The sequence below is a fragment of the Crocuta crocuta genome, unplaced genomic scaffold (genome assembly GCF_008692635.1).
Source record: "Crocuta crocuta isolate KB4526 unplaced genomic scaffold, BGI_CrCroc_1.0 scaffold551, whole genome shotgun sequence".
Classification (NCBI taxonomy): Eukaryota; Metazoa; Chordata; class Mammalia; order Carnivora; family Hyaenidae; genus Crocuta; species Crocuta crocuta.
Genome location: NW_027530969.1, coordinates 2,778,014 through 2,805,540, shown reverse-complemented (window position 1 = coordinate 2,805,540; position 27,527 = coordinate 2,778,014). Strand labels below are relative to the sequence as shown.

The 27,527-nt window shown below is 45.8% G+C and overlaps 1 protein-coding gene across 2 annotated transcripts; it reads right to left on the bottom strand.

Annotated features, from left to right (window-relative positions):
* Positions 1-27,527, bottom strand: CUNH8orf74 (chromosome unknown C8orf74 homolog). Of its 2 annotated transcripts, none has more exons than XM_077769731.1 (4): positions 27,461-27,527; positions 25,740-25,932; positions 2,909-3,312; positions 1-359 (listed from the first exon to the last, which is right to left on the bottom strand). In XM_077769731.1, exons 1-4 carry the CDS (start codon positions 27,506-27,508, stop codon positions 123-125), a joined length of 882 nt encoding a protein of 293 aa, XP_077625857.1. In that variant the 5' UTR covers positions 27,509-27,527; the 3' UTR covers positions 1-122. The 2 variants fall into 2 exon arrangements, with proteins under 2 accessions (XP_077625857.1, XP_077625858.1); XM_077769732.1 differs by lacking the exon at positions 27,461-27,527 and adding an exon at positions 26,846-26,903.

The window sequence follows — 27,527 nt, the reverse complement described above, 5'->3', positions numbered from 1 at the left end:
TTTTATTTCTTTTAATCACTAGAAAGCTCTGATTTATAGGGTGCTGAGCACGTCACGTAATACTTTCATAATTGTCAATGGCTTTTCCTCAGAGTCTTTAGTCAGTGGATATCAGGGGCTCTCTACTTCTTCTTTGCTTTTGCTTTCTTTCCTTTGTTTGTTTTGTAGAACTTAGATTCATCTTGGCCTGGCTGGCCAGTGATAGAGAGGGGGAAAGGGATAGGAGCACTGAGGTTCAAAGTCTTCTTCTGAAGTTTCAGGTCCAAAATATCAAAAGTTATCTGTATCTCATATTGAAGCAGCTCCTTCAGGCATTCTATCTGAATGTGAATGGCCTCATTGATGAGATTTTCTAACTCCTGGAAGAAATAGAACATGGCTAGTGGTCAGAGCTCTGGAGAAGGCTGAGGCCGTCTGCAGATATCCAATTCTGAACACATCAGCTCTTTTTTTTCTGTGTTCTAAAACATTCCATTTCCCCCACCAGATCTCTTGGCCACCCTTGTCCCTCTACTTTGTGCTCTGAGAGGCTGACTTATAAGGGCTGCCTCAATCGGCTACCTTGACCTATAACTTCAAGTTGAGTTCAGCCAATGGAAGATACTGGCAGGAAATCTGAACCTGGGAAGAGAATGAAGTCTCTTGACTCCCTCTGGATCTGTGGTGGGTTGGCCATAGCTCTGATCCTCTGCCTACAGCCACACCTCTTATCCCATAGCCTTCTCCTACAGCTCTCTTTCTGGATTCCAGTGACTGCTTCTTTCCTTATCCTTTCAGGCCTACTGTGGCAATAACCCTGGTTGAGTGTGTTATTTATTACTAATATGGTTCTGGGCCTATAGGCTAGTCCTATATTCCCCTATCTTCTGGTCAATGCATGTTCCACTTGGATATCATTCCCCTTCCTTCCACTCTTGCCCTCATCTCAGTTTTACATCTCAAAGTTCTAGTAGCAGATTTCATCAGAAGGGACAGTGAAAGTTTATCAGAGAGTGTCCTCCAAGCAGCCAGCCATGGAAAGAATGGAAACTTAGCCACCATCTGCCATGTTAAACTTGAGACCCTCTCTGTCATCTCAATCAGGATTATGGCACCATGGAATCCTGGAGACATAGACCATGTAATTATGTGTCTCCAAATTTCCTGCTTGAGCATCCAAACAGTAGAGGAGAGTTTGTGCTTGTCTTGAGGGTGTCAGGTGACAACATACTTGTAGTATCTAACTGTCTAGAAGACATTTCTTTGAGATATCTTATTTTAACTTAAAATATCATGCAAAATCTTATATTTGCTCCAGAATATCTCCTTGCTTGTTTTTATATAAAAATAATATTCTTCCACTAAGTCCTTGGGGAGAGGATTGTGCTCCAAGAGGATGTATAACGTTTATCCTATGGTGTTCAGTGTCCCCACCTCAGGCACACAAGCAGGGGCACACAGTGGAGGGGACCCTAGTTCATGAGCTCCATCAGGCAGGAACCAGCAGCAAAGTAATGGGGGCTGGAAGGGCAACTGGGAGGGGCAGGGAAGGACTGCAGGAGTGGGAGGGAAGGCACTCCCTCCCACCCATTCCCTTGTCCACATGTTCTAGAGCAAGATCCCCTGGAGGAGGTGAGACAGGCTATTGCTTCAGTTCTTTTCTTCTTTAAAAAAAATTTCTTTTGAGAGAGAGCACAAGCAAGGGAGGATCAGAGAGAAGAGGGAGAGAGAGGGAGGGAGAGAGAGAGAATCTTAAGCAGGCTCTACGCTCAACACAGAGCCATATGTGGGGCACAATCCCATGACCCTGGGATCATGACCCAAGCTAAAATCAAGAGTTGGATGGACACTCAACTGACTGAGCCACCCAGGAGCACCTGTTGCCTAGGTTTTGTTGGGTTCTTCCTTGCTGGACATCATATTGCACTAAGATTACCTGGCAGCCCAATGTGCTATTTCTCTGGGAGACCTGACTTAACCTAAGAAGAGTATTATTTATTCTATTGTGTTAATTGCTCTTTAGAGATTTTCCCCATGTTGTACTTCACAGGGCCATTCGCTCCTTGCCTGATAGTTTAAAAACCTTTTGGAATACACAAGCCCTGTGACTCTCCACCCTACCCCAGCCCTAATACCCCCAACACATGCACCCATGTGTACACATATACACATACTTGTCTCTGTGTTCAAAGATACTGCAATGATGCTGCTATTAAGTGCCTATGCTTAGTTAAAAAATTAATATGGACTCTTCCAGGCCCTTAATAAGTTGGTTGTCCTGGGGCCAATCTAGTCACCATTTAGTAAAGAGCTGGTTGGTCATTGAAACTCTGGCTCCTGGAACCTTTGTGGCCTTAAGACTGGTCGAGATGACAGCCCGATTTCTTCGATCCATGCCACAATCTTATAAGTTCTCCCTGGACCACTAGCCCCACTGCTTTGCCTACCTCAGCATATCACCCACCTTGAGCTGTCCTCAGTGGCCCTTCCTTCATCAACTTCCCCCACCCCCAGGCCCCGATGAATGCCAACTCTGCCGGCAGATGAAGGGCACTGAGACAATCTGTGGTGGTTCAGAGCCTGGGCTTTTCTTTAGACATTGGGATCTGTCAGGCCTTAGTCCAAATGTAAACTCTACCACCTGATACCTTGGTGACCTTGGGCAAGTGGATTAAGTTCTCTGAGCCTCACTTTTCTCATTACTAACATGGGGACATGAATTATACCTCACAGAGATATTTTGTGAAATATGTATGCAAAGGCTGTGGCTGCAGCTCAATGACTGTCTGTCCCCTTCTTCCCCATCCCATGTGTGCAGACAATGGGGTCTTGTCTGCGAGTCTGACTCCAGCCTCCATGTGTTCTTGGTAGGAGTGCGCATTTGTATGTAGTAGGTAAGCATCCTCCCCCCTCACGGGTCCAGCCTTACCTCTCTCTTCAGAACCCGGCTGGGCTGCTCGGGCACCTCAGAGAATGTTTTCTGTAGCTTGTGCTCCTGTTCCAGGTGCAGCGCCTCTTTCAGGAGCCGCACATTGGTGCGTTTCTGTACCTCAGCCATACTGAGCTCTGCCACTTGCTGCTCAATCTGCCAGATGTCCCTGTCCATGCCCTTGGCTAGCGGGAGGGGCTGCGGAGGTGCACACACTTCCAGGTGGGTGACAGTCAGGTTGACCTCCTGGTCCTGGCCTAGGACATACTGGTAGAGTTTGTAGTGGCGGATGAAGGTGTTGTGGAAGTAGTCACAGAGGGCCAGCAGGTGAGTGGTATTGAACTGCCCCTGGTAATCTCTGAGTTTATTCCCCAGGATTGTCACAGCCTCAGTGATAGAGCAGCCTGTGGGCACAGAGGGGCTGGGCATTGTCAACTGAGGTAAAGCTGCATTGATAGGTGATCAACATAGGTTCAGAAACTAGGCCCTTTGACCCCAGAAACCATGTCCTACCAGTTACTCTATTTTACCATTTATCAGTTCTTAAAAGTTATGGAGTAGGGGCACCTGGGTGGCTGAGTTGGTTGAGTGTCCAACTTCAACTCAGGTCATGCTCTCATGGTTCATGGGTTCAAACCCCTCATCAGGCTCCTGCACGGGGCCTGCTTCGGATCCTTTGTCCCCTCTCTCTCTTCGCCTCCTCTGCTCATGCTCTTTATCTCAAAAAATAATGAACACTAAAAAATATCCCCCCCCAAAAAAGCTATGGAATATATCACATTTCCCTTTTGCCTTGGCTTCGAGGAAGTTCAAAGCCAAATCTATATAGTAACTTACCTTTATCTCATTTTTAAAATATGACTATCCCACCCCTTACCGATATTTTGACCTTTAACTCTTATTTTAAAGGTTTACTTCCGCTGTTATTTATATTGTCTCCACTCCAAACCCTTAGGAAAGGAAATGAGGATGTAAAAAAAAAAAAAAAAAAAAAAAGAAATCTTGGGGTATCAGGATGGCTCAGTTAGTTGAGTGTCCGACTTTGGCTCAGGTCATGATCTCATGGTTCATGAGTTCGAGGCCCGCAATGGTCTCTGTGTTGACAGCTTGGAACCTTGGAGCCTGCTTTGGATTCTGTGTCTCCCTCTTTCTCTGCCCCTCCCTTGATCACACTCTGTCTCTCTCTCAAAAATAATAAATAAACTTAAAAAAGGATTCTAATAAGAGTAGAGTATGAGATGGCTAGAGAGACAGATGTCCATGCAACCGTTATCTTGGAGATGTGTGTCATAGACTTAGGCAAATATTGCTTCTACCATGCAAACAAAGATCAGTTTTGGGGTTACACCATAGAATGCTTTCCTGAGCGAACTGTATTCTCTCACCCTCTCCATGCACTCCTTTTGCTTACAACCCCATCAAAAGCTGTGGTCAAGGAAACAGGACTCTTCCCAGCATATGATTGGGTCTTAACACAGGGGGTGGCTCAGTAAAGGGTGTATGCCTTGGTGAACAGACATTGGGCAGAGAGAGGGACAAGAGACAAGTGATAGAGAAAGAACATGCCTTGGTACAAGGATACCTGGGTCCTCACACAGATGCCATCCCTGCCATGCACTGTAAATTCAGTTAAGTGTCTCTTGCTTTCTGACTCAGTGTCTACCTCTGCAGAATGGGAGTTTGGGCCTGCTGGCCACCAAGTCATATGATTTTGGGGATTCACAGTTTTATCCACTAAAGGTCGATACAAAGTGTTGGATGCACTGAACCTGGATTTCCTTCCGGAGTGGAGGCCCAACCTGTCTGTAGATACTCCTCCTTATCTCTCCTATGTGAGGGCCCCATGTGCTACTGGTGGAGCCTCTCATCTTTCTAGCCAGAGGGCCCCTTTCTCTTTTAGGAGGGGCTGTCTCAGTATTGCCCATGTAGTTGCTTGTAAAATCCTCCACACTCCACCCCCACTGTATGTTCATCTGGCTCCTCACTCTTGGCTCTGTGTGGGCATATTTAACCTTAAATCTCCCCAGAGTACTGAGATGGTAAGTCATCACCGTCTTAGAAAAATATTAGTAGATGGATCACTACTCCACTTTTAGCCTCATTTAGAATGTGCTGGGAAGTGTCACTTGAATTTAGACTTCAGTCTCCTGAGGGAAGGATGAAGAGAGGCATCTCCAATGTGCAGAACAGGAGGCTGGTGGCTGTTTTCTCCCTCTTTCAAGGAAAATCAGCAGGCTCAGAGGTCCAACAGAGTGCTTCTGTTTCCAGATGGTGTAGAGGGAGGGCACTGGGTTTGGAGGCCTGAGACAGCTCTGTCCCATTCTAGTTGTGACACTGGGCCTTAATTCCCACAGATGTAAAATGAGAGATAATTATATTTAATTGATAGGATTTTTATGAGGATCAAATGAGATGACTTTATCAAGTGCCTTTTACAGAGCCTGCTACAAGGTAGTAATTAATAAACACTGTAAGAAAAGATGAGTTTGTTTCTGACCTGTGAAAAGTCTCTCCTGGCCACATCTATAGTTCCTTCTTTCCATCTCTCCATCTGTTCATCCACCCATCCATCCACCCATCCATGCATCCATCCATGAGTGCATGCATGCATGTATCCATCCATCCACCCCTCCATAAATGCATCCATCTATCCACTCATCCATCCATCATCCATTCATCCACCCATCCAACCACCCATTCATCCACCAATCCACCCATTCTTCCATCTATCTATCCATCTACCCACCCATTCATTGAACCATCCAACCATCCATGCACCCATCCGTTTCCCATCCATCCACCCATTCATCCCCCCCATTCATTCCCTACCCACCCACCCATCCATTTGTCAACTGTTACTGAGTGCCTGTTAATTACTAGGAACTATGCCAAGTCAATACTATGGCAATACTATGATAAATAAGATGCATTCTTTATTTTTAAAGTACTCACAGGAAAGACACACAAGTAAATGTTTACACAATATATGTGTAAAGAGAAACAGAATCAGGTGAAGAGGAAGGTTCAGTTGAGGATAGGGATTTCCCTGGAGGAAATAATGCATGAACTACATCTCAGAGGCTTAGTGGGGGGACTGAGCCAGTAAAGATGGTGAGGGAGACACTTTCTGGGTACAGCCTGGGTGAAAGCATTGGGGTAAGATGCTTCATGGCATGGGTGGGGAACAAGCTTGGGTTTATTGTTGTTGGCATGGAAAAATCGGAGCAGAAAAAGGCAAGGGTTGTGTGGAGAGGTAGTGGAAGACAGATGGGAGGGCCTTGAATGTTGCATTCAGAAAGCAGGGCTTTGCATTATAAGCAGTGCAGGGTCTGTCCAGTGTTGTAGGAAGATTGTACACATGGCCATGCTTGCCTTGAGCTAAATCACACTGACGGTCATATGGTGATGGTGCATGGCATGGCCCAGTCCAGATGGGATTACTGTGGCCTGACAATGCCAGGTCAGCAGGTGTGGACAGGAGCAGATTTGAGTAGCAGGACCGATGGTCAGATGTGGAGTGTGGCAGCAGCCTGCATAACTCCCAGGTGCTTACATGAAAAGAGTGGTGGAACCACCAATAGAATATGATATAGGTTGGACATTCACCTCTGACATGACCCCTGCCCTCAGAGAGCTTCCAGTTTGTAGAAGTGACAATTGAAAAGATGAGATTTCCTTTTTTATGCTCAGTCCCCAGCACAAGGCTTTGTGCACAGTTGGAGCCAATGGGTAGCTAGTGAGTAAATGAACAAATTCTGATGTTAAGTGCAGTGACAGCTATTCATTTACCCATCCAACAAGTATTAGGGGCTTTCCATGTATTACAAGCTCTTCCAGGTTCCAGGGAGGCAGTGAAGGGCTAGGGAGAAAACACACAAGAGTATAACTCTGTTCAGGCTATGCGGGCTGGGTGGGCACAGAATAAGAAGTGACTTTGTTAGGGAAGTCAGGGAGCAGTTCTCTGAGAATGTGATGAAGGGGCTGAGATGAACAGTGTCAGAGGAGTTAATGGACAAAGAGGTAGGAAATAATGAAGCAGGCAAGGGCAACATTATGTGCCTGCAGATGGAGAAAGCATGGCCCATTTGAGGAACCAAAAGGCTGGGGGTGAGGGACTGATAGGCTAGAAGGCAGCCAGTGAGAGATTCCCTGGTTCTAGAAGAGGTTGGGCGGTGGACAGCAGCCCAGTGGTGCAGGACCTCCTAAGATCCTGTGGGAGGAATTTGGTCTTTATCCTAAGAGTGATGTTTTTAAAACAATGACCCTTTCACAACATGAGTCAGATCATGGTCTTCCTCTGCATAAAACCCTCCTTTCTTCTTCTCCCTCTGTTTCTGCCTGGCACAATGGCCTTCCCCTATTTTTCCACCATACCATGTATAACTTTGTGCCATACCTTAGCTTCAGATTCTATTCCTGGCTAATGATGCTCTGCCCCCAGATGCTCTGTTCTGCTGAGTGACCTTTACACACGGCACCTGTCTCAGGACCCTCTCACCTGTCACATGGCTTCTGGGTCCCTTCTTGCACAGGTGTGAGCTTTGTGCTGCTCTGATCCTGTGGGCATTTTGTTCTTTTCTTTTTTGCTTTTGGAGAGGGTTGGTTAAAAATCATACAGAATATACAAGTCTCTGTTGTTGTTGTTTTTTAAGGTGCTCATGTACATTACATAACAACATAACAAGAGGTGAAGATTTCTCTAAAAGCAACGTTCAAGCAAGTGCCCATGTTTAGGACAAAACTGGGCACTGATGTGCAGAGAGGACTAAGCGAAAGTACAAGGAGATGGGTGCTCACATGGGAAAGGTATCCTGACCCAGGACACGGGGGGACCAGGAGCCAGCAAAGTTCTCCTACAGAGAGGACACTAGAGCCCAAAGGAAGAATGGGAAGTTTGACAGAAGATGGTAGGGAAGGGCCCTCTGGGTGGAGCCCACAGGACAAAGGCTGAAAGTAAATAGGGCACAGCGTGGGCATGTACATGATCCACATGGTTCAGAGTTTCTGGGAGGAAAAGCTGGAGTCTGGGAGACTCTCTGGGGGTGGGAGTGGGGGGCGGACAGAAGGGCTTGGCATCATCAGTTTGCAAAGGGCAAGCTTGTATATGTCACATGAAACAACTGGACTTCAAAACAGAAGCCAGCCTCTTTAAAGAGAATTCATTGATCATTTAAATTTGGCTTCAGGACCAACTGGTACCTTCTGAAATTGTATCCAGAATTTCAATGCACTTTTTTTTCCTAGGGGGGGCTGTGCGTGTTCATAGAAAGAATCATCAGATTTCTGAAAGGAAAATTAAGAACTGTGGCTGAGAGCTGCAGAGCCACTCAGAGATCTTAAGCCGAGAAGGGAGAGGTCAGATGGGTATTTCAGAGGGATAGTAGTGGTGTGTGGGGATGGCAAACATGATCAGTAAAGGAATCTCAGAGTCTGGGGGACTAGGGTAAGATCATTGGTTTCTGATAATCAAAGCTGGACTCCAGGTTGGTATGGAGGCAACTGTGTGAAATTTGTGAGGTGAATCATTGCATCTTCTCTGGGCTCTGTGGAGCCAAAAGAATGTACTGGAAAATGCTGTCCCTCCTCCAGCCTGGCCTGTCAGTGCACGGAGCTGGGATCACCTGTATCCTCCAGATGTGGGTGGCCACAACTGCCTCGTTTGCCAAGGCCAGCCCATGATTTTCTCTATTGAACCTGTGGGCAGCCATGCACAGAGCCCAGGTTTGAATCAAGAAGTCTGAGGGCTCAGTTGTGCTGAGTGACCTCAGCAAATGTTGGCAAGTGCTCCCAGCTACCTGTCATCCTGGCAGGTGCCCTGTTATGGGCATGAGCTATTGCTTTAGCTTCAAGGTCATAAAACGCAAAAGTGGACCTCGTCCAGGGTCAATGGGGAAGGAGGTCTTGAGTTTGATTCTAACTTCCAGCCCCAAGACTCTTTGGACCAGCTCTGGTTTTCAACAAAGATCATCCAAAACTTGCTCATGAGACACACTTTCTTGGCCCTCAGACCATTCTCTATTTGCCGCAGGTTGAGAAGTTCCGATGACTCAGAAAGCCAAGGATTAAGTCTCAGAGAGAATCTGCCTCTGGCTGCCAGGGGACAGATCTGTACGTGCAAGTTGCTCTTCAATAACAGGGAGTGCCCTTCATTTGCATTGGCTGCTGGGAACTTCCTGAAGACAGTCCCCAAGCCCCTGGAGGCCAGCACCTGCATGGGGACGCAGGTATGGGAGAGGAGGAGAGCAATGAGGAGGTGAAGAGCGGGGCTGGGATGACAATACCAGATGCTCCAGAATCAGGGCAAAAAAGCATTGGGCTTGGACCAGGCATTCTGGACACCTGCCTCCCACCACCCCTCATATTCGGGGTCTGGGGCTGGGTGAGAGCAAGGGAGACGTGCCATGTCCTGAAAGGGCTGGGAACGGTGAAGAAGCGTTGCTCCTTCTGGGTGGGCGTGAGGGGGAGGATCCAGGTGCCACTAGTGCCCCCTGACAAACCAGTTTGGTTGCCCCCGCCTTGGCTTGAAGGGGAGGAACCAAGTCAGGCTGAAGCCTCGCTGGCTTACCTTTCTATGCACCTACCAAGGCTGACCTGGGATGGTGGAAAATAGATGAAAACACAGGACCTGCATCTCCACCCCCATCCTGCATCTTAAATGCTGCCCCCTTGCCCATCTTTCAACTCATGGTAAGGTTCTGCCAAACTCATTTACACCAAGGTGCAAATGACAGAGACAGCTCATGTGCTTTCCTTGAGGTAGCAAAAGACTCTTGTTGAGGGAGCTCCCACTGGTCCCCACATGCCCTAGGTCATCTCAGATTCCATTGAATCCCTCCTATGTGGGAGGTATATAGGCACTTTACTGGTGAGAGAAACTGAGGCTCAAGGACTCAAGGGATTTGCTTAAGGACACACAGCTGGTGCAGTGGGGATCCAGAATTCAAGCTGCAGCCTCACCCAGCCATCTAGTTCCAAGCAGCTTTGGGCTGTCTTTGTAGACCCTTAGAGATGGACACTGGAAGGAGCCCTCAATCCTTTCAGACACATGTTCAAACAACATGTCTGATGTGTTGCAATAGGTATTACATAGAAATGAGTGCTTCAAAGCCAGAGACCTTGAAGACATGTTGGATCAAAATAAATGAAGAAGGCCCTTAATATGCTAGTGGGCTCGGCAAGTGGCCCCAAAGTGTTGAGCATCTGCAATATTTCTCAAATTTATTTGAGGCAAATAGTCTCTTGGAGCAAGAAGCATATTTGAGCAACTATCCTTTCATATTAGAGATGGGAAACTAAGACCCCCTTTGCCTCTATGAACTGCTCTAGATAACCTCACATAAGTGGAATCATAAGGTACTTGGCCTTTTGTGGCTGGCTTATTTCACCTATGGTAATGTCCTCAAGGTTCATCTGTGTCATAATTTCCTTCCTTCATCGGGTTAATTAATGTTTCATTTTATGCATATAGCACGTTTTGTTTGTCCATTCTTCTGCTGTTGGACAGATAGCCCATATGGATGGGTTGCTTCTACTTTTTGACTGTTGTAAACAATGCTTCCATGAGCACAGGTGTGCAGATATCTGTTCAAGTCCCTGTTTTCAGTTCTTTGGGGGTATACCAAGAAGTGGTATTACTAAGTCATGTAGCATTTCTATGTTTAAATTTTTGAGAAGTTTCCCTACTACTTTCCTGCTCACTAAGTGTTTTGTTTTTGTTTTTAAGATAAACCAAGAAATGCTGTAAAGAAAAAAAAATCTACTCCAACAGCAGGACTAGAAAGATTCAGTTGACCTTTTAAAGATTTCCTCGCTTTTCACTTTTCTGGGACTCAAAAAGGGCAAACATAGGGCCATGTATTTTAAATTGTCATGTGCTTTTGCAAAAACTCCTCTCATTGCCCCAAATGGTCCCCTGACCTTGTCCGTTTAGCAAACGCACCCCTCACTGTTCCTCACTCCCTTTCCTCAAGAAGTTGGCATGCTTTTTTTTTCATTGAAAAGGAAGTGTTTTTATTTTTTAATTTTTTTTTCATTCCAATTAGTTAACATACAATGCTATATCAGTTTCGGGAGTACAATATATTGATTCAAAACTTCCATACAACACCATGTGCTCATCCCAACAAATGCACTCTTTAATCCCCATCACCTATTTCATCCATTCCCCTACCCACCTCCGCATTGGTAACCTCTAGTTTGTTTTCTATAGTTAAGAGTCTGTTGTAGAAGTTAGCATGCATAATGCTAAGGAACTTTGGCAGGAAGAACAGATCTGGGGCCACAAGGTCTCAAGGTTAATGCTGGTTCTGCCCTTATACTGTGTGATAATTCGTAAGTTACCTAACCTCTCTGAACGTCAGCTGCATCATTGAGAAATCCACCTACAGTTGCTGTGGACATTAAAGGAAATGACCCATGAGGAGAGCTCAGCACATAGGGACTGCTGAGTGGATGTCCCCATCTTCTTCACCCCCTAGCACAGTGCCCTGGCAATGTTTGCTGGAGGATGGCTGACTGAGTGTGATGGATTAGGCTGATTCATAGAGGAGGGCCCTGAGGGCAGAACAGAAGTCTTCAGATGGAAGTCTCTCATATGTGGAACAGGAGAGACTTAACTGAGGACCATGGGGGAAGGGAAGGGGAAAAATAGTTGGGGAGAGGGAGGGAGGCAAACCATGAGAGATTCTTGAATGCTGAGAACAAACTGAGGACTGATGGGGGTGGGAAGGGGGGTGATGGGCATGGAGGAAGGCACTTGTTGGGATGAGCACTGGGTGTTATATGGAAAGCAACTTGACAATAAACTATAAAAGAAAAAAATGACAATCTGGACTAAAAAAAGGAAGTCTCAAAGAGACAGGTTTCAGTTCAGCAGCAGGAAGGACTTTCTAGAAGCAAGAGCTTTATTTCTCAGAGCAGTCTAGTCTTGAGGGGTGAAGAGGCATTTGACTAATGAGAGGATTATTGAATAATGTATTTGTGGTGGTGGTGGTGGTGGTGGGGCTTGGGTTAGGTGAGCTCTTGGGTCCCTTTTTGATTCTCAGATGTTACAGTGATTTCCATGGAGCTGACAGTCCTCCATAGCCACATCTGGGGCACTGTGGGTACCTTGTGGCCAAGCTCTGCAGCTGTCTCAAATTTAGTAAAAGGAGTCCTGACTTTGATCTTCATCATCATCCTTGCTGTCATTATTCTGAGTTGAAAACGATCCAGGAATAACACTGTCTCAGGGACCTAGACTAAAAACGGGCTATTTTTTTTTTTTTTTTACAAATAGTTTATTGTCAAATTAGTTTCCACATAACACCCAGCACTCACCTTTCCCCCACCATTTCCGCCCTTCTTCTCCCCCTTGTTCCTCCGTCAAGTTCCTCCTAATCCTCCTATACGTGCAAACATATGATATTTGTCCTTCTCTGCCTGACTTATTTCGCTCAGCATAACACCCTCAAGGTCCATCCATGTTGCTACACATGGCCAGATTTCATTGTTTCTCATTGCCATGTAGTATTCCATGGTATAGCTAAACCACATCTTCTTGATCCATTCATCTGTTGATGGACACTTAGGCTCTTTCCATGTTTTAGCTATTGTGGAGAGTGCTGCTATGAACATTGGGGTACATGTGCTCCTATGCCTCAGCATTTCTGTATCCCTTGGGTAAATTCCTAGCAGTGCTATTGCTGGGTCATAGGGGAGTTCTATTGTGAGTTTCCTGAGGAACCTCCACACTGTTTTCCAGAGGGGCTGTACCAGTTTACATTCCCACCAACAGTGTAGGAGGGTGCCAAAAACGGGCTATTTTGTACCCACACTTTCTCCCTTCTATTGTTGGGGGGCTCTGAGACTGAGCAGCATGTCCAGCTGACTGAAGAAGGATATGGGAAGTTAGAGGTAGAGCATGAGGTCACTCCAAAGGGCCAGAGGTCGGGTTTAAGGTACTGGAACCACCCACCCGCACACAGGTGGCACATCCAGGCCAGAACACATTAGCCAAAGGGCATGGCTACTCTTTGCAACCGGGCCTGCGTCACCCACCACATTGGAGCCATCTTGTTGAGGGTCAAGATCCCAGGCACATGCTGTAACTCCAGTTGACCCAGTTAGGAACCCCACCCCCAGGTGTTCCACACCTGGTTCTCCCAGGTGTCCTGCTCTTCCTGCATGCAGGCAGCCTCAACCTCTCATCGCAGGGTGCTCTCCCAGGCTTCATGCTTCTCAGACCCTGATGTACTCTGTGGACAGTTTCCTTTGATCAAAATGGAAGGTCACATGGCAGGGTATGTGCTCTGCTATCAGACAGACCTGGATTCAAATTCATTTACTGGAGGTGTGACCTGGGGCAAGTTACTTAAACTCTCTGGGCCTCAATTCATTCATCATTAAAATAATGTCTATGATGCAAGATCATGGTGAGGATTATAGATGCCCCATGCAAAAATGACAGGATCATAAAGTCCTCACTGTTCCTCCCTCTACAGGATGTACTCTCCCCCAGGGAAGGCCAGAGAAGGTTTCTGTGACATAGTCTTGATTTCTGGCCTACTAGCTGGCACAGTCTCACCTGGAGAGCTGTGACCTTACTTATCATTATGGGCTGAATTAGCACAGTGTCTCCCACAATTCATATGTTGAAGTCTGAACACTCTGTGCCTCCTAACAGGACTGTTCTCAGAAATAGGGTCTTTAAAGAGATAATTAAGATGAAATGTGATCATGTAGGTGGCTGTAATCCATGATGACTGGTATCTTTATGAAAAGAGGTTAGGACACATACACAGGAAAAGCCATGTGAGGACACAGTGAGAAGATGACCATCTGCCAAGAGGGAGGCCTCAGAAGAAATCACCTCTGCTGACACCTTGAACTTGGACTTCTAGCCTCTAGGACAGTGAGAAGAAAAAATGTCTGTTGTTGCAACTGCCCAGTCTGTGGTACTTTGTTATGGTGGCCCTTGCAGACTGATATGCTCAGGGAGGTATCTCTGAAATGGCAGTTGCCCATTTGTCCCATGAAATGTTCCTTCAAGATTTCAACCAATGGCCTCTGTGGCAGCTTCCACTCTCCATCAACGAGGTAGTCACCTCCAAAGGGTGCCTCCTTAGAGTCTAGTGGGAGAGGCATTGGATTCAGGTTGCCGCAGAGAAGTTAGTTACCTTCCAAGAAGAGTGAAGGTGCATTTTCTCTCTGTTTGGGCTGGTCCTGAATTGCCGGAGGCTCCCTGATATAGGGTGGGGTACTTGGGGACTGGTGGAGTAGACCCTGGGCATGGCCATGAGTATTCTGGTAGAAAGAACACACACAGAGGAGCTTGGGCAAGTAATGCCTCTGGGCAGCCCCAGACTGCTGGGGGAAGGTGTGGTGGCTACCTTCCATGCTATGGCTGCCTGGATGACATTTCCTGGAGAATCAGGAGTGGCCATAGATGGAACTACAGATACAGTACAATGACCCACTTGCCCAACCACCTCATGCCTCTACCAACTGGCCATCAAGGCCTACTTCTTTTTTTTTTTTTACACAAATAGTTTATTGTCAAATTAGTTTCCACATAACACCCAGCGCTCACCCCCACAAGTGCCCTCCTCCATGCCCATCCCTCCTCCCCCCCACATCCATCAGTCCTCAGTTTTTGTCAGTATTCAAGAGTCTCTCATGGTTTGCCTCTCTCCCTTTCCCCCGCCATTTCCCTCCTTCTTCTCCCCCTTGTTCCTCACCCAAAAAACAAACAACCCAGTGAAGAAATAGGCAGAAGATATGAACAGACACTTCTCCAAAGAGGACATCCAGATGGCCAACAGACACATGAAACGATGCTCAGCATCCCTCCTCATCAGGGAAATACAAATCAAAACCACACTGAGATACCACCTCACGCCAGTCAGAGTGGCTAAAATGAGCAAATCAGAGAACTCTAGATGCTGGCGAGGATGTGGAGAAACGGGCACCCTCCTACACTGTTGGTGGGAATGTAAACTGGTGCAACCCCTCTGGAAAACAGTGTGGAGGTTCCTCAGGAAACTAACAATAGAACTCCCCTATGACCCAGCAATAACACCGCAAGGCCTACTTCTTAATAGCTGCAGGATATGGGACCAGGACAGAAGGAAAGAGGTACTTCTAGTCTAGATGTCTAGGTAAAGCATCAGAGGGAGATCAGGACCTACCAGACACTGCTGATGACAGATGCCACAGAGGCTATTCCCTACCCACCCCTCACCTGCTGTTACACGCGAGTTAGAGATAGGATGTGCAGCTCTACACATTCAATGCAATACCAATCAAAATTGCACCAGCATACTTCCCAAAACAANAGAGAGATAGGATGTGCAGGGCCTTCTGGGCACCCCAAATCTCTGCCACTCCCATATGCAAAGTGGGAGACCTCAGGGTTCCAACACCTCTCTTCTCTCCTCTCCAGAGACTCAACAGGGCATGAAAAATCTGCCCACTTCCTGCGATTTCTTCCCACCAGGACAGAGCTGAAAGCCTTCTGTTCCTCTGTGCTGTGCCTCGTGACTTCTCCCCAGGGCCCACAGAGACAGAAGAGTGGGATTTGCTCAGTGCTTCCTGGAAACTGGCAAAAGAGGTGCAGTTGACAAGACTCTTCTGGCCTGGAGTAGAGAACATCCTGGTGAGCCATTTGCCAGGACAGAATCAGCTTATGTTTTTGAATAAAGGGCCACTCTTTCCCTCCTGGTACTGAGGACCGATTGGATCAGGAAATAAGCCCAGTTGGCAACTGGCCTGTCAAAGCTCTGAATCATTGTTGTACAAACATGACCCTCCTTAAATTCTGTCTGCCAGCTTTGTTATCTAGTATGCAAACAGAACTCAGCCATCCTTAGCCCCAGATTAACAAAAACAAACAAATAAACAAATCCCTGGAGAAGCTCCCTTCCAAGAAGAGTGACAATCCACTCTGGAAATTAGTTGAAACAGAAGCTTGCACATAAGCTGGTTGAACAGTGAGACCCTGCTGTCTGCATCTTGCACTCCATGATCTATGAGGACCTGACTTGCTGTCTTGCTGGCTCTTCTTGCCCCTTGCTGCCTGGGTCCCCTAACAAGGGCAGTGAACAGGTGCCTTCTCCCCAATGCTGTTGCACAGTGGCGCTTCCTCACATATGTGCCCAAGACAGGTCATGAGTGCTGGGTGGCTCTATTAGGGGCCAGGTTTAAGGTTGTCTGTCCCTCCATTCTGTTGACCCATGATTTGAATGCATCTGCAGTTCTGCCTGCAAGGTGAGGGGAAGACAATAAATAGCACAGACAGCGAGCTCTCCGAGGGGCAGCATGCAGCAGCTTCTACTCCTGGACTGCCAGCACTTTCTGTTCATCCCACCTCCCCTCCATGTGTGATGGGCACACAGGAGCTAACACTTGTTAAGCACTTACTATGTGCCTGTTACTGTGCTATACATTTTGCAGGCCCTATTTCATTTAATCCTCCCAACTGCTCTATGAGTTAGAACTATTATGCCTTTCATTTTAGAGTCAAGGAAATGAAGGTGTAGAAAGGTATGGTAACATTTGCAAGGTTACACGGTAATAATAGTAGAGGTGGGATTTGAATCCAGATCTTCTGACTACAGAGTTTGGTGCTAATCACCCCGCCTTGCACCCTCTAACATCACCTGGACACACAACACTCAGTGAAGTCACCCTGGATGAGTTGAAAACACTAACCTCTCAGCATACAGGGCATATCATATCCACGGGCATCTAATATCCATCCATCCATCCATCCATCCATCCATCCATCCATCCATCCATCCATCCATTCATTCATTTATTCATTTAGCACCCACTGTGTGCCACATGCTGTGTTTGGCATGGGGTTATGAATAGAGAGAGAAAACTGAAATGGGCACAGACCCTTCCCCAGCAGATCCAGCCTCCCCAGGGTCTAGACTTCCTTGCTATCTAACTATGGCTCTTTGGGGGAAGAGTTTAGATCTGAATAGAGAAGGAAGGAGGACACCTTGATGTAAGCAGGGCTTGAGAAGGATGAACAAGATGGCCACCACAGGCAAAAGGGTGCTTGCAGGCATGTGGGTGCCCAGAGAGGATGCAGCTGCAGAAATCCAGGTATGAAGTGTTGAGGGCATTGGGAAGGTGTGGCCATGGTGGGGAGTGGGCCTGACATGAAAGGGCCTAAGGTTGGCTCTGGGGACCTAGGGCATGAGGAGATGGGATAAGGTGAAAGAGTGTGAGAAGACCCTGGGCTGATCTCAGAGATCAATACAGGGGGTATCTCAGAGGTGGTAGACAGCATGAGTGGACAGGGCCTGGGGAGGCGTAGGTTGAGCTGAGAAAGGATTTGGAAACATCCTCCATCAGGTGGGGCTGATGTCAGGTGCCCCTTTGTTCAGCTGGACACTGGTTCAGTTGGTCCCTACTGGGGTTGGGTTCCAGATTAGGAGGAGAGTTTACCCAGAGCTGGTAAGCACCAGAAGGAGAAAAGTGTATATGGGCCAACTCCTTAGAGAATATGGTCCAAACCTGGGCAGTGTGGTTCGGATAACATCAGATAAGAGAGCAAGAGAAGATCAAGACCAGGTCAGGAATTGAGTAGAATGGGAACAGAACTAAGTAAGAAAAGGCAGAGATTTGGGGAGCAAAGTCAAGAGGAACAAACCAGGCACCCTCAATGAACAGTACTGAATGGCTGTCTCCTGCTGCAGGTGTTAAGGCCTACATTCTGGATGGACAGTTGCACTCATGGGAGTGCCTAAAACCCCTGAAGAATGGGTATTATAATAATAGTAGCTAACCCACTGCATGCTCACAAGGCTTCCTATGTACCAGTCACTGATCCAAGTGCTTTACATAAATGTGCTCATTTAATTCTTGTGGAGATCCATGAAGTTGGTATCATTTTTGTCCCCATTTTACAAATGAGTGATCTGAAGCACAAAGAGGTTAAGGGACTCCCACAAAGTAACACAGTGAGGAAATGTCAGAACCAGAACTCAAAGCAGGGCCTCAGCAATGTTAAGGACCAGTCCAGCCCGATACTGGGATTGACTACAGACTGAAGAGGAAAATCCCAGGGAGTAAGGAGGCTTAAGATGAAATTCTATCCCCTGTCTTGGGGGTATTGATGAACTTGTTCATGCTCTTGCTAGTGACCCTGTGCTAGGTTTCTGGGAAGCAGTGTGGGCTTGGCTGCTATGGAGATGCCATCTGGGCCAACCTAACCATCTTCAGGTGCAACAGCCACCATCCTGAATGGCACAATGGGGGGCCCAAGGTGAGCAGGGCCTAGCTCAGGAGGTTTGGTTCTAGTGTGACTCTGTACCCATGGGTTCTGCTAACCCACAGTCAGCCTGGTGTTTCTCGCAAGTCAGTTACCTGGGAGCTGAGCTGGGAACAGTCTTATGGGCCTTTTTTCTTGCATCCTCATTTCTCAGACAAGTCTGCCAGTTTCCTTTACTTCCCGGGCCTGCCTCTGGCCAAAGTGCCAGCCCTCTTGCTTTCAGTCCATTGTCCTGCCCCACTCCCTGGGACACAGGGTTGGCCAGCTAGTACTGGCAGCTGGGTCTCTCTGCTGCCCTTGGCAAAGACCTGATGCTTCATTTGTATGTTTGGAAACTGATCTGTAGTGCGTGTTTCATGAAGTACATGCAGCCACATCTGATCATGCCACCTCTGAATCACATCCCGTCCTCTCAAGCCTTGGGTCTTTGTCCCTGTGGTCGTCTCCTGAGATTAACAGCTGACTCTCACTGAGTACTTACAAGGCACCAAACGCCATGCTATGGGATTTATGTATGTAATCTCATTTAATCCTTAAAATAATCCTAGGAAGTGGATGCTCTGGCTTTTTCCACTTTCTAGATGTGTAACCAGAGGCTCAGAGGTGATGTGACTTGCCGAGGACCACACATCCAGTAAGGGACTGAATGAGGACTGGAGTTTTCCCTTTGAGTGCTGAATTCTATCTTCTGTGAGTCAAATTTCAGGCATGAGGGGCTGACTCAAGAGCTTGTTCCCACTCAAGGTTTTTACCAACAATGTTTCTCAAATTTTGAGATGATTTAAAGGTAAGAGGAAGAGCCTGTAAGCTGGAGAGCCCAGGATCAAGATTTAAAAGATGTTAGGAGGAAGGGGAGATGGGTCAACACTGACGAGATGGAATCCATGGGGATAATTGTAAAGTCTTGCAAGTATACTTAAAATTGCCATTGCACAAGGGCAGGATGGGAAAAATCATTCACATGTGGGACTGCCTGCCCAATATAAATCCGTGGGACTTTGATGTTGATAAAGTAAATGCACCCATAGGCTATATAAACAGTAGCATCATCCCCAGGACAGAGGAGACAATAAAATTCCCAATCACTTCACTGACCAAGTTGCAGGTTGTTTTGTGCTTGGATTTGAATGACATATTAAGAACACTATTGACAGTCACAAGTATTCCCAGAGAAGGACAGCAAGAAAAAGAGCAGTGATGGGAAGGTAGGGGGAAAGGGCCTGTGGGAATGATGCTGCATTAAGAATGATAAAAGCAAGGTACCTGGATGGCTCAGTTGGTAAAACTCTGACTTTGGAACAGGTCATGATCTAGTGGTTTGTGAGTTCAAGCCCCGCATTGGGCTCTGTGCTGACAGCTTCAGATTCTGTGTTCCACTCTCTTTCTCTGCCCCTCCCCCACTTGCTCTCTCTCTCTCTCTCAAAAATAAAAACATTAAAAAATTTTAAAACGAAAGAATGATAAAAGCAACTGTGGATGTCTAGTTTGAAATGTAAGGACATAATAGTCACATTAGATAAAGCGCATTAAATATCTGCAGGGCTTGCATTCTGGTTCTGGGGGACAGACTTTGAGTGTTCTAGTAAAAGGTTCAGAAGGCAGATGTAACTAGATATAAACAAGACCTTCCTAATAACAGGAATGGTTGTACAAAGGAATGAGTGGCCTTGGAAAAAGGGAGCACCCTGTTGCTTGGAGGGTGTCTGCAGAGGCTGGAAGAACCTCACTGGCTGGTTGAGGGGGCTCCTTGCAATAGAGGGAATTAAGTTTCCTGGTCACTGAGTGTCCTTCCAACTGCAAGGTTTTAGAAGTCCACAAGACATATATAGGCTGTGTTGGCAAGTTATGCACTAACCAGATATGGTGAAAGCTCCAGGGTGATCTAATCTCCTTGGTTTGAAGTTGGGTCTACATCATCATTGACTGTTTTTCACGGGCTCAGCCTGTGGAAGGCTCTGATGGAAACTTGAAAGAGCCCGAGTTCCCACCTGCTTGGGGCTGACATTCTTCTTCCCGCTCGTCAGTGTTTGTTCTGGCCACAAGCCACTGCAGAGCTCAGCTCAGGTTGAACTCTGGTACCTGCGCACTGTTGTGAGCAGCAGGGAGTGGGACCCAGAGGGATGCCAGGAAGGCCCCAGGGTTGGGGTCTGGGGGATGGCTGGTAGGAGATGAAGTTTCCCAAGGATCTCTGAAGCCAGCCAGGAGCAATGCCATGTCTGGTTCAAGCCTTCAGACTGAGATCACTGGTTTGGAGGAGAGAAGTTAAAGGACATATGGGCAGCTCAAGAAATAAAAAGAGACTGATCCATGTGCACATAAGATGTGTGATTCAGTGGCAGCCACTAAATGGCTTGAAGCAGAGAGGTGACAGGATTTTATTTGTGCCTGAAAAAAAATCACTGTGCAGTCCAGTGAAAGGCTGCAGAAGTATAAGATCTGATCAGCAGTGGGCTGGTCAAGAGAGGTAGGTGGGTTAGAAAGGGTTGCGGACAAGGAGCTGGTAAAAAGTGGTGAGAGCTTAGGGAAGGACACTGAGGCACTGCCGACTGGACTGATGGATGAGCTCTGAGTGCATAAGGGGTGGGGACATGATGTACGAGGGATACAGCATCAAGTGTCCTATTTGTTTGGCAGCTGTTGGAGACTTTGGTCAGAAGTCCAGAGGAGAATTTCAAATGTGCCACATGTTAAAGAAAATATCATGCTTAAAAAAATTTCAAAATAAAGAAGCACGGAAAAGCTTCAAAAAGAGTACACCATCAGGGCTGTGTGGTATTGGCAAAAGAATAGACAAATAGATTAATGAGACAGACAGAAGAGAAAGCCCAGAAATAGACCCACACGAAATATAGGCAACTGATCTTTGACAGGGGAGCAAAGACAAAATAATGGAGCCAAGATAATCTTTTCAACAAATGTGCTGGAACAACCTGGCATCCATGTGAAAACAAATGGAATCTAGATACAGACCTCACACCCTTCACAACAATTAACTCAAAACGGATCACAGATCTAAATCTAAAATGCAGTACGATTAAACTTCTAGAAGATAATATGAAAAAACCTAGATGACCTTGGTGATGTTTGGTGATGATTTTTAGATACAACATAAAGACTTGGCTCATGAAAGAAGAACTGGTAATTGGGACTTCTCAAAAATTTAAAATTTCTGCTCTGCAAAAGACATTGTTGAGAAAATAAGACAAGCTACAGACTGTGAGAAAATACTCACAAAAGACACACCTGATAAAGGACTGTTATCCAACATAGACCAAGAACTCTTAAAATTCAACAAAAACACCTACTCTGCTTGAAAAATGGGTAAAAAATCTTAGCAGACACCTCCCCAAAGAAGATATACAGATGTTCAAGAATCTCTCATGGTTGCCAAGAACCAACTGAGGGCTGATTGGGGTGGGGAGGAGGCGAAGAGGGGCAGTGGGCATGGAGGAGGGCACTTGTAGGGATGAGCACTGGGTGTTATATGGAAACCAACTTGACAATAAACTATTTAAAAAAAGAAGATATGGTGTGTATATATATATATATATATATATGTATGTATTATATACAATGGAATACTCCTCAGCAATGGAAAAGATTGAAATCTTGCCATTTGCAGCAACGTGGGTGGACCTTGAGTGTATTATGTTAAATGAAATAAGTCAGTCGGAGAAATATACATATGATTTCATTCATATGTGGAGTTCAAGAAACAAAATAGATGAACAAAGGGAAGGGAAGGAAAAATAAGATAAAAACAGAGAGGGAAGCCAACCATAAGAGACTCAAATACAGAGAACTGTTGGGTGGAGCAATGGGGGGTGATGGGCATTAAGGAGGGGGGATGGGCACTGGGTGTTACATGTAAGTAATGATACACTGGGTTCTACTCCTGAAACCAATACTACACTGTATGTTAACTAACTTGAATTTAAATAAATAAATTTTTTAAAAGTTTAAAAAAAGATATACAGATGGCAAGTAAGCACGTGACATGATGTTCCACATCATATGTCTTCAGGAAGATGCAGGTGAAAACTGCAAGATACTGCTACACACCTCCTACAATGCCAAAATCCAGAGCTCTGACAATGCTAAATGCTGGTGAGGATGTGGGCCACAGGAACCTTCTCTCCTTTATTGCCAGTGGGAATGCCAAATGGCACAGCTACTTTGAAGGACAGTTTGGTGGTCTCCAACAGTACAAAGCATATTCTTACCTTATGGTCAACTGATCTCATTCCTTGTTATTTACCCAAAGAAGTTGAAAACTTATGTCCACCTAAAACCCTGCACACAGATATTTATTGCAGCTTTATTCATTATTGCCAAAACTTGGAAGCAACCAAGATGTCTTCCAGTGGTTGAATGGGTACATAAGCAGTGGTGCATCCAGACAATGAAATATTACTCAGTGCTAATAAGAAATGAACTATCAAACCATATAAAGATGTGAAGGAAAATCAAATGTATATTATGAGGTAAAAGAAGCCAACACAAAAAGACTGTATGATTTCAACTGTGTGACATTCTGGAAAAGGCAAACATATGGGGATGGTACAAAGCAGTGGTTGCCAGGGGCTAGCGGAGAAGGATGGATGAATAGATGGATCACAGATGTTTTCTAGGACAATGAAACTACTCTATCTGATGCTTAATGGTGGATACATGCCCTTATACATTTATCAAAACCCACAGAATGCACAAGACCAAGAATGAACCCTAATGTAAACTAGGAACTCTGGGTGATGATGATGTGTTAATGTAGATTTGTGAATTGTAACAAATGTACCTCTCTTGGGGGGATGTTGGTAGTGAGGGAGCCTGAGGCGGGGGAAGGGTTTCTGTGAGAACCTTCTGTTCCATTTTGCTCTAAGAAAAAGTCTAATAAAAAACAGCGCAAATGAAACCATAAAACTCCTACAATAAAATGAGAGGAAACCTCCTTGACATAGGTCTTGACCATGATTTTTTGGAATAGTACCTAAAGCACGAGCAACAAAAGCAAAAATAAACAAGTGGGACTACATCAGAGTAAAAGGCTTCTGCCCAGCAAAAGAAAATATCAAGACAATGAAAAGTCACTCTATAAAATAAGAGAAAATATTCACAAAACACATTTCTGATAAGGTGTTAATAGAAGGAACTCCTACAATTCAACAGTAAGATTCCCAATAATCTGATAAAAAATGGGCAATGGATCTAAATAGGCATTTTCCTAGAGAATATATTCAAATGCCCAACAGATCCATGAAAACAGCCTCAATATCACTAATCATCAGGGAAATGCAAATCAAAACGGCAATGAGATTTCACCTCACAGCTGTTAGAATGGCTAGTATCAAAAAGACAATATATAACATAGTGTTGGAGAGGATGTGGAGAAGAGGGACTCCTCATGAACTGTTGGTAGAAATGTAAACTGGTACAGCCACTGTGGAAATAGTATGGAGATTCCTCAAAAAATTAAAAATAGAATTACCACATGTGATCCAGCAATTCCACTTCCAGGTATGTATGCAAAGGAAATGAAACTGCTATCTTGAAAGAGGTACCTGTTACCCACAGGTTCACTCCATCATTATTCACAGTAACCAAGCCAAGACATGTAAACAACCTATGGTCCATCAGCGGATGAACGGGTAAAGAAAACATGTTATTTTTCAGCCATAAAAATGAAGGAAACCCTACGTTTTGCAACAGCATGGATAAACCTTAAGGGCATAAAGACAAATGCTATATAATCTCACATGTGGGTTAAAAAAAAAAACTGAAGTCATGGAAATGAGACAGACTGATGGTTCCCAGAGGTGGGGGCAAAATGGACGAAGGTGGTCAAATAGTACAAATTTTCAGTTGTAAGAGTAATAAGTCCTGGGGAATTAATGTACAGCATGGTGACCCTAGTTAATCATATCATGTTGTATATTTAGAAGTTGGTAAGAGAGTGGATCTTAAAAGTTTTCATCACAAGAGGTGATGAATATTAATTAAACTTACTTTGGTAATCACTTTGCAAAATATACATATATCAAGTCAGTATGCTGCATATCTTAAACTCATACAATGTTATATGTCAATTTTATCTGATAATAAAACTGGGAAAAAATAGTACAAAGAAAATTTTCCCACAAAATGCCCTATCATCTCAGAATGCTTTCATGTGCATTACCAAACACAGGGCATTCATAACCACTGCTATCAGAATTGGGAGATGATGTTTAAATCACTCCAGTACTGTTTAATCTCCAGACCACATTAAAGTTTTACCAGTTGTCCATTAGATACATCCTTCATAGCAAAAGGACCCAAACTGAAGCCACATGTCACATTTAGTGGCGACATTTCCTAGGAGGCTTTCAGTTTAAAACAGCTCCTCTGTCTTACCTTGGCTCTCAGGACCTTAATGTTTTTGAAGCTCACAGGAGAGGGACTTTGTTTAGTGCCGCGAATTTAATGCTTTCTCATGGTTAGATCAGGTTCTGAGTCTTTGCTAGAACCATCACAGAAGGGTGCTGGGTTCTTCTTTTTCATTCTACCAGGTAGAATGTGATTCTTGGTGTGTCCTTTTACTGATGAAATCTACTTGGATCATTTCGTGAAGGAGGTATCTGCCAGGCTAACTCACATAGAAATATTCTTTTCCCTTTGTGATCAGTAAGAATGTTGTGGGGAGGAACTATGTAAATATCCCATTTCCCATCAAGCATCCACTTACTGGTTGTAGTACTTATTGATTATTCTTGTCTGAAAATTACTATGATGGTGGCCAAAGAGAGACTGCTCGATATATTTGCTTAAGGAATGAATCTGCATTTCACAGCCCAAGACAAGTGTGGGTGTGATCACATTCTCTTGCACCAGGGAGTCACAGGAAGAGATGTTCTTCCTCTTCTCATGAAGCACAGCACAGGGCAGGGGTGGGAGAGATGCTCCCTCCATAAACTCACTTTACTGCTTTCCCCTTCACTGCTGCCAGCAAGCTGTTGCCTGTAAAGGATTCCTTCAAGACATTCAACAGACCAAAACTTGATACATGGAACAATTTGCAGTCTTTCAGGAATGCAATGGGGGGGAGGGGAGAGGTCAGTGAAGGGTTTTAAGCAGAGGAGTGACATGTTTGATTTCTGTTAAGTAAAAACAAAATTAAACAAAACAAAAATTATGAATCTTGGTTCCTTCTCTTTTCAATAAAACCTGATTCCACTCTGAGCCTACTCTCAGCTAGCTGCCCCAGATGTATTGATCTGATAAGAAAATTCATACTTAAGTATAAATGACTGACCAAGAGACAAACATTCTGGCTGCTGTGTGAACAGCTTAAAGTGCAAAATTTTCAGCCAGGGAGATAAGTATAAAGACTCAGCATGAACATTCAGTTTGCTTCAATTTCCAGAAAGACTAGACAGGAAACTTGTTTATGAGCATGCTAAATGTCAGAGAAAGAAAGAAACGGACTTCCAGCTCCTCAGAGGGTTCCTGAGGTTGTAGACTGCAAGGGGTTCCTGTGCCACCCCACCCATTCCCCTGCAAGTCTCGCTGACCCCTGCCCTGGATGTCCCATACCTTTGGTTTCCTTGAGTAGCTCTTCCGTGAACTTGACCACCTTGACCACTTCCACCCATGGGAAGCCTTTGCCCACGGCAAAGATGATGCTTTCGTAGAGGGTATCCAGCAGAATGCTTCTGCGGGAGTCTCTCACCTCATCAAACTCTTCCCAGTTCAGCAGTCTCCGTAGATGCTCCCTGCCTTCTGGTTTCTGCAAGGCATGGTATGAGGGATGGAGAGTGACACTGAGGAATCAAGATGCCATCCTCACTGAGCAAATCACCACTGGGGCCTCACAGGGCTCCCATTGTCCTAAAGAGTCATCAGAAATGTGAGTGTGCCTGGGGAGAATTATGCTTTCATTTTTGGACAGCTCTCATCCCCAACTCTTTTTTGGGAATGTACTGTTCTTTCTAGCATGGCTCCTTCCTCTGAGAGGTCTCATGCTAGTCATTGCAGCTTGAGCAGGCTTCAAGTCCTGAATTATGGTCCCTCCTTCCTCTCTAAAACAAAAGCTGACTTCCCTATGAATCCACTCTCAACTAACTGCCGCAAAGGTATTGATCTGTTCATGAAATTCATACTAAAGTATAAATGACTACAAAGAGGCTTGGTGAGGCTGTTTTAGGAGAAGGAATATGTCTTTTTCTTGGTGAAAATTTAGGCACTCTAGCAGGCCAGGAAGGGAAACCTGATCAGGGACCTAGCTAAAAGAACCCATTTCACTTGAGAGTTTGTCTGGACCTTCCAGAAAGGTTCTTATAGGTCATCACAGAAGTAGGAGAAGCAAGTGCGGGACAAGAAAAGGTGCGTCATGAGGTGGAGACCCACTGAACATGGGAATTTTGCTCCTTTGGGGTAAGGGGGGCTCTGGCTGGGGTGGAATTTGTGGGGGAACTGATGGCAGAGTTTCTGCCGGGGGGGGTCCAGAGCCCTATCCTTACCCCCCAGGAATTCCTCTCTCACCACCTGACCCAGGCAGCCATTCCTTGCAGTGCTCATGGACTCCCAGGTTGGTGTTAGCTGGTTGGGACATCTAGAGCAGCCAGGGAAAGCACATGTCCCAGGACGGGGAGGGAGGCCCCACCTGCTCATCAACTCATGACTGCAGGTCAGAAGCTAACCTGTGCACATAGTTGCATGAGGTCTTCTTGTCTGAGCTCTGAAGCAGTGCCCTGACACCCCACTGTGGAAAGCCCTATTCTGGAAGGAGCGTGCTGAAGGATCCAGGCCCCCCCTTGCTCACACCTGTTGCCATAGAATTGGGTCTATGAAATTGATGAACTCTGCCCCCTCCCTGCCTTAAAGCAACAACCCCCCCCCCACAACCACACACATTCTCTACACACATTGGCATACAAGCTCAAAGGGCTCACAGGGCCCTGAGGCTGCCTGATGAGAGGTGGCATCCCATGGTGACCATCCCCTACGGCCCTCCTGGCCCTCCTCAGAGTGGAGGCAGGCACAGTGCCTTTATGGTCATATCCTCCTTCCCTTCAGGCAGGCTCTGTCCCTATAGGCTGGAAAAACAGCTTCCAAGCTCCAAAGGCTGGTAAGCCTTTGGCCTGGCATTCCAGCTGGCACACCCCCATTGTGGGCCTTACAGGTGGTGTGCTGAAAAGGAGTCATTTCCAAGGTGTCTATCTGAGGAAGCACCATAGAGGGACCACTTCTCACACACACACTTCACTCTTACACCACTGAGAAAACTCCTTTTAAAAGCCCTGTTTTCTCTTCACCTGGAATTGGAAGACTTTTTTTACTCCCTGGGGTGTTAAGAGTGCCATGTCCCCTACATCCAGTTGC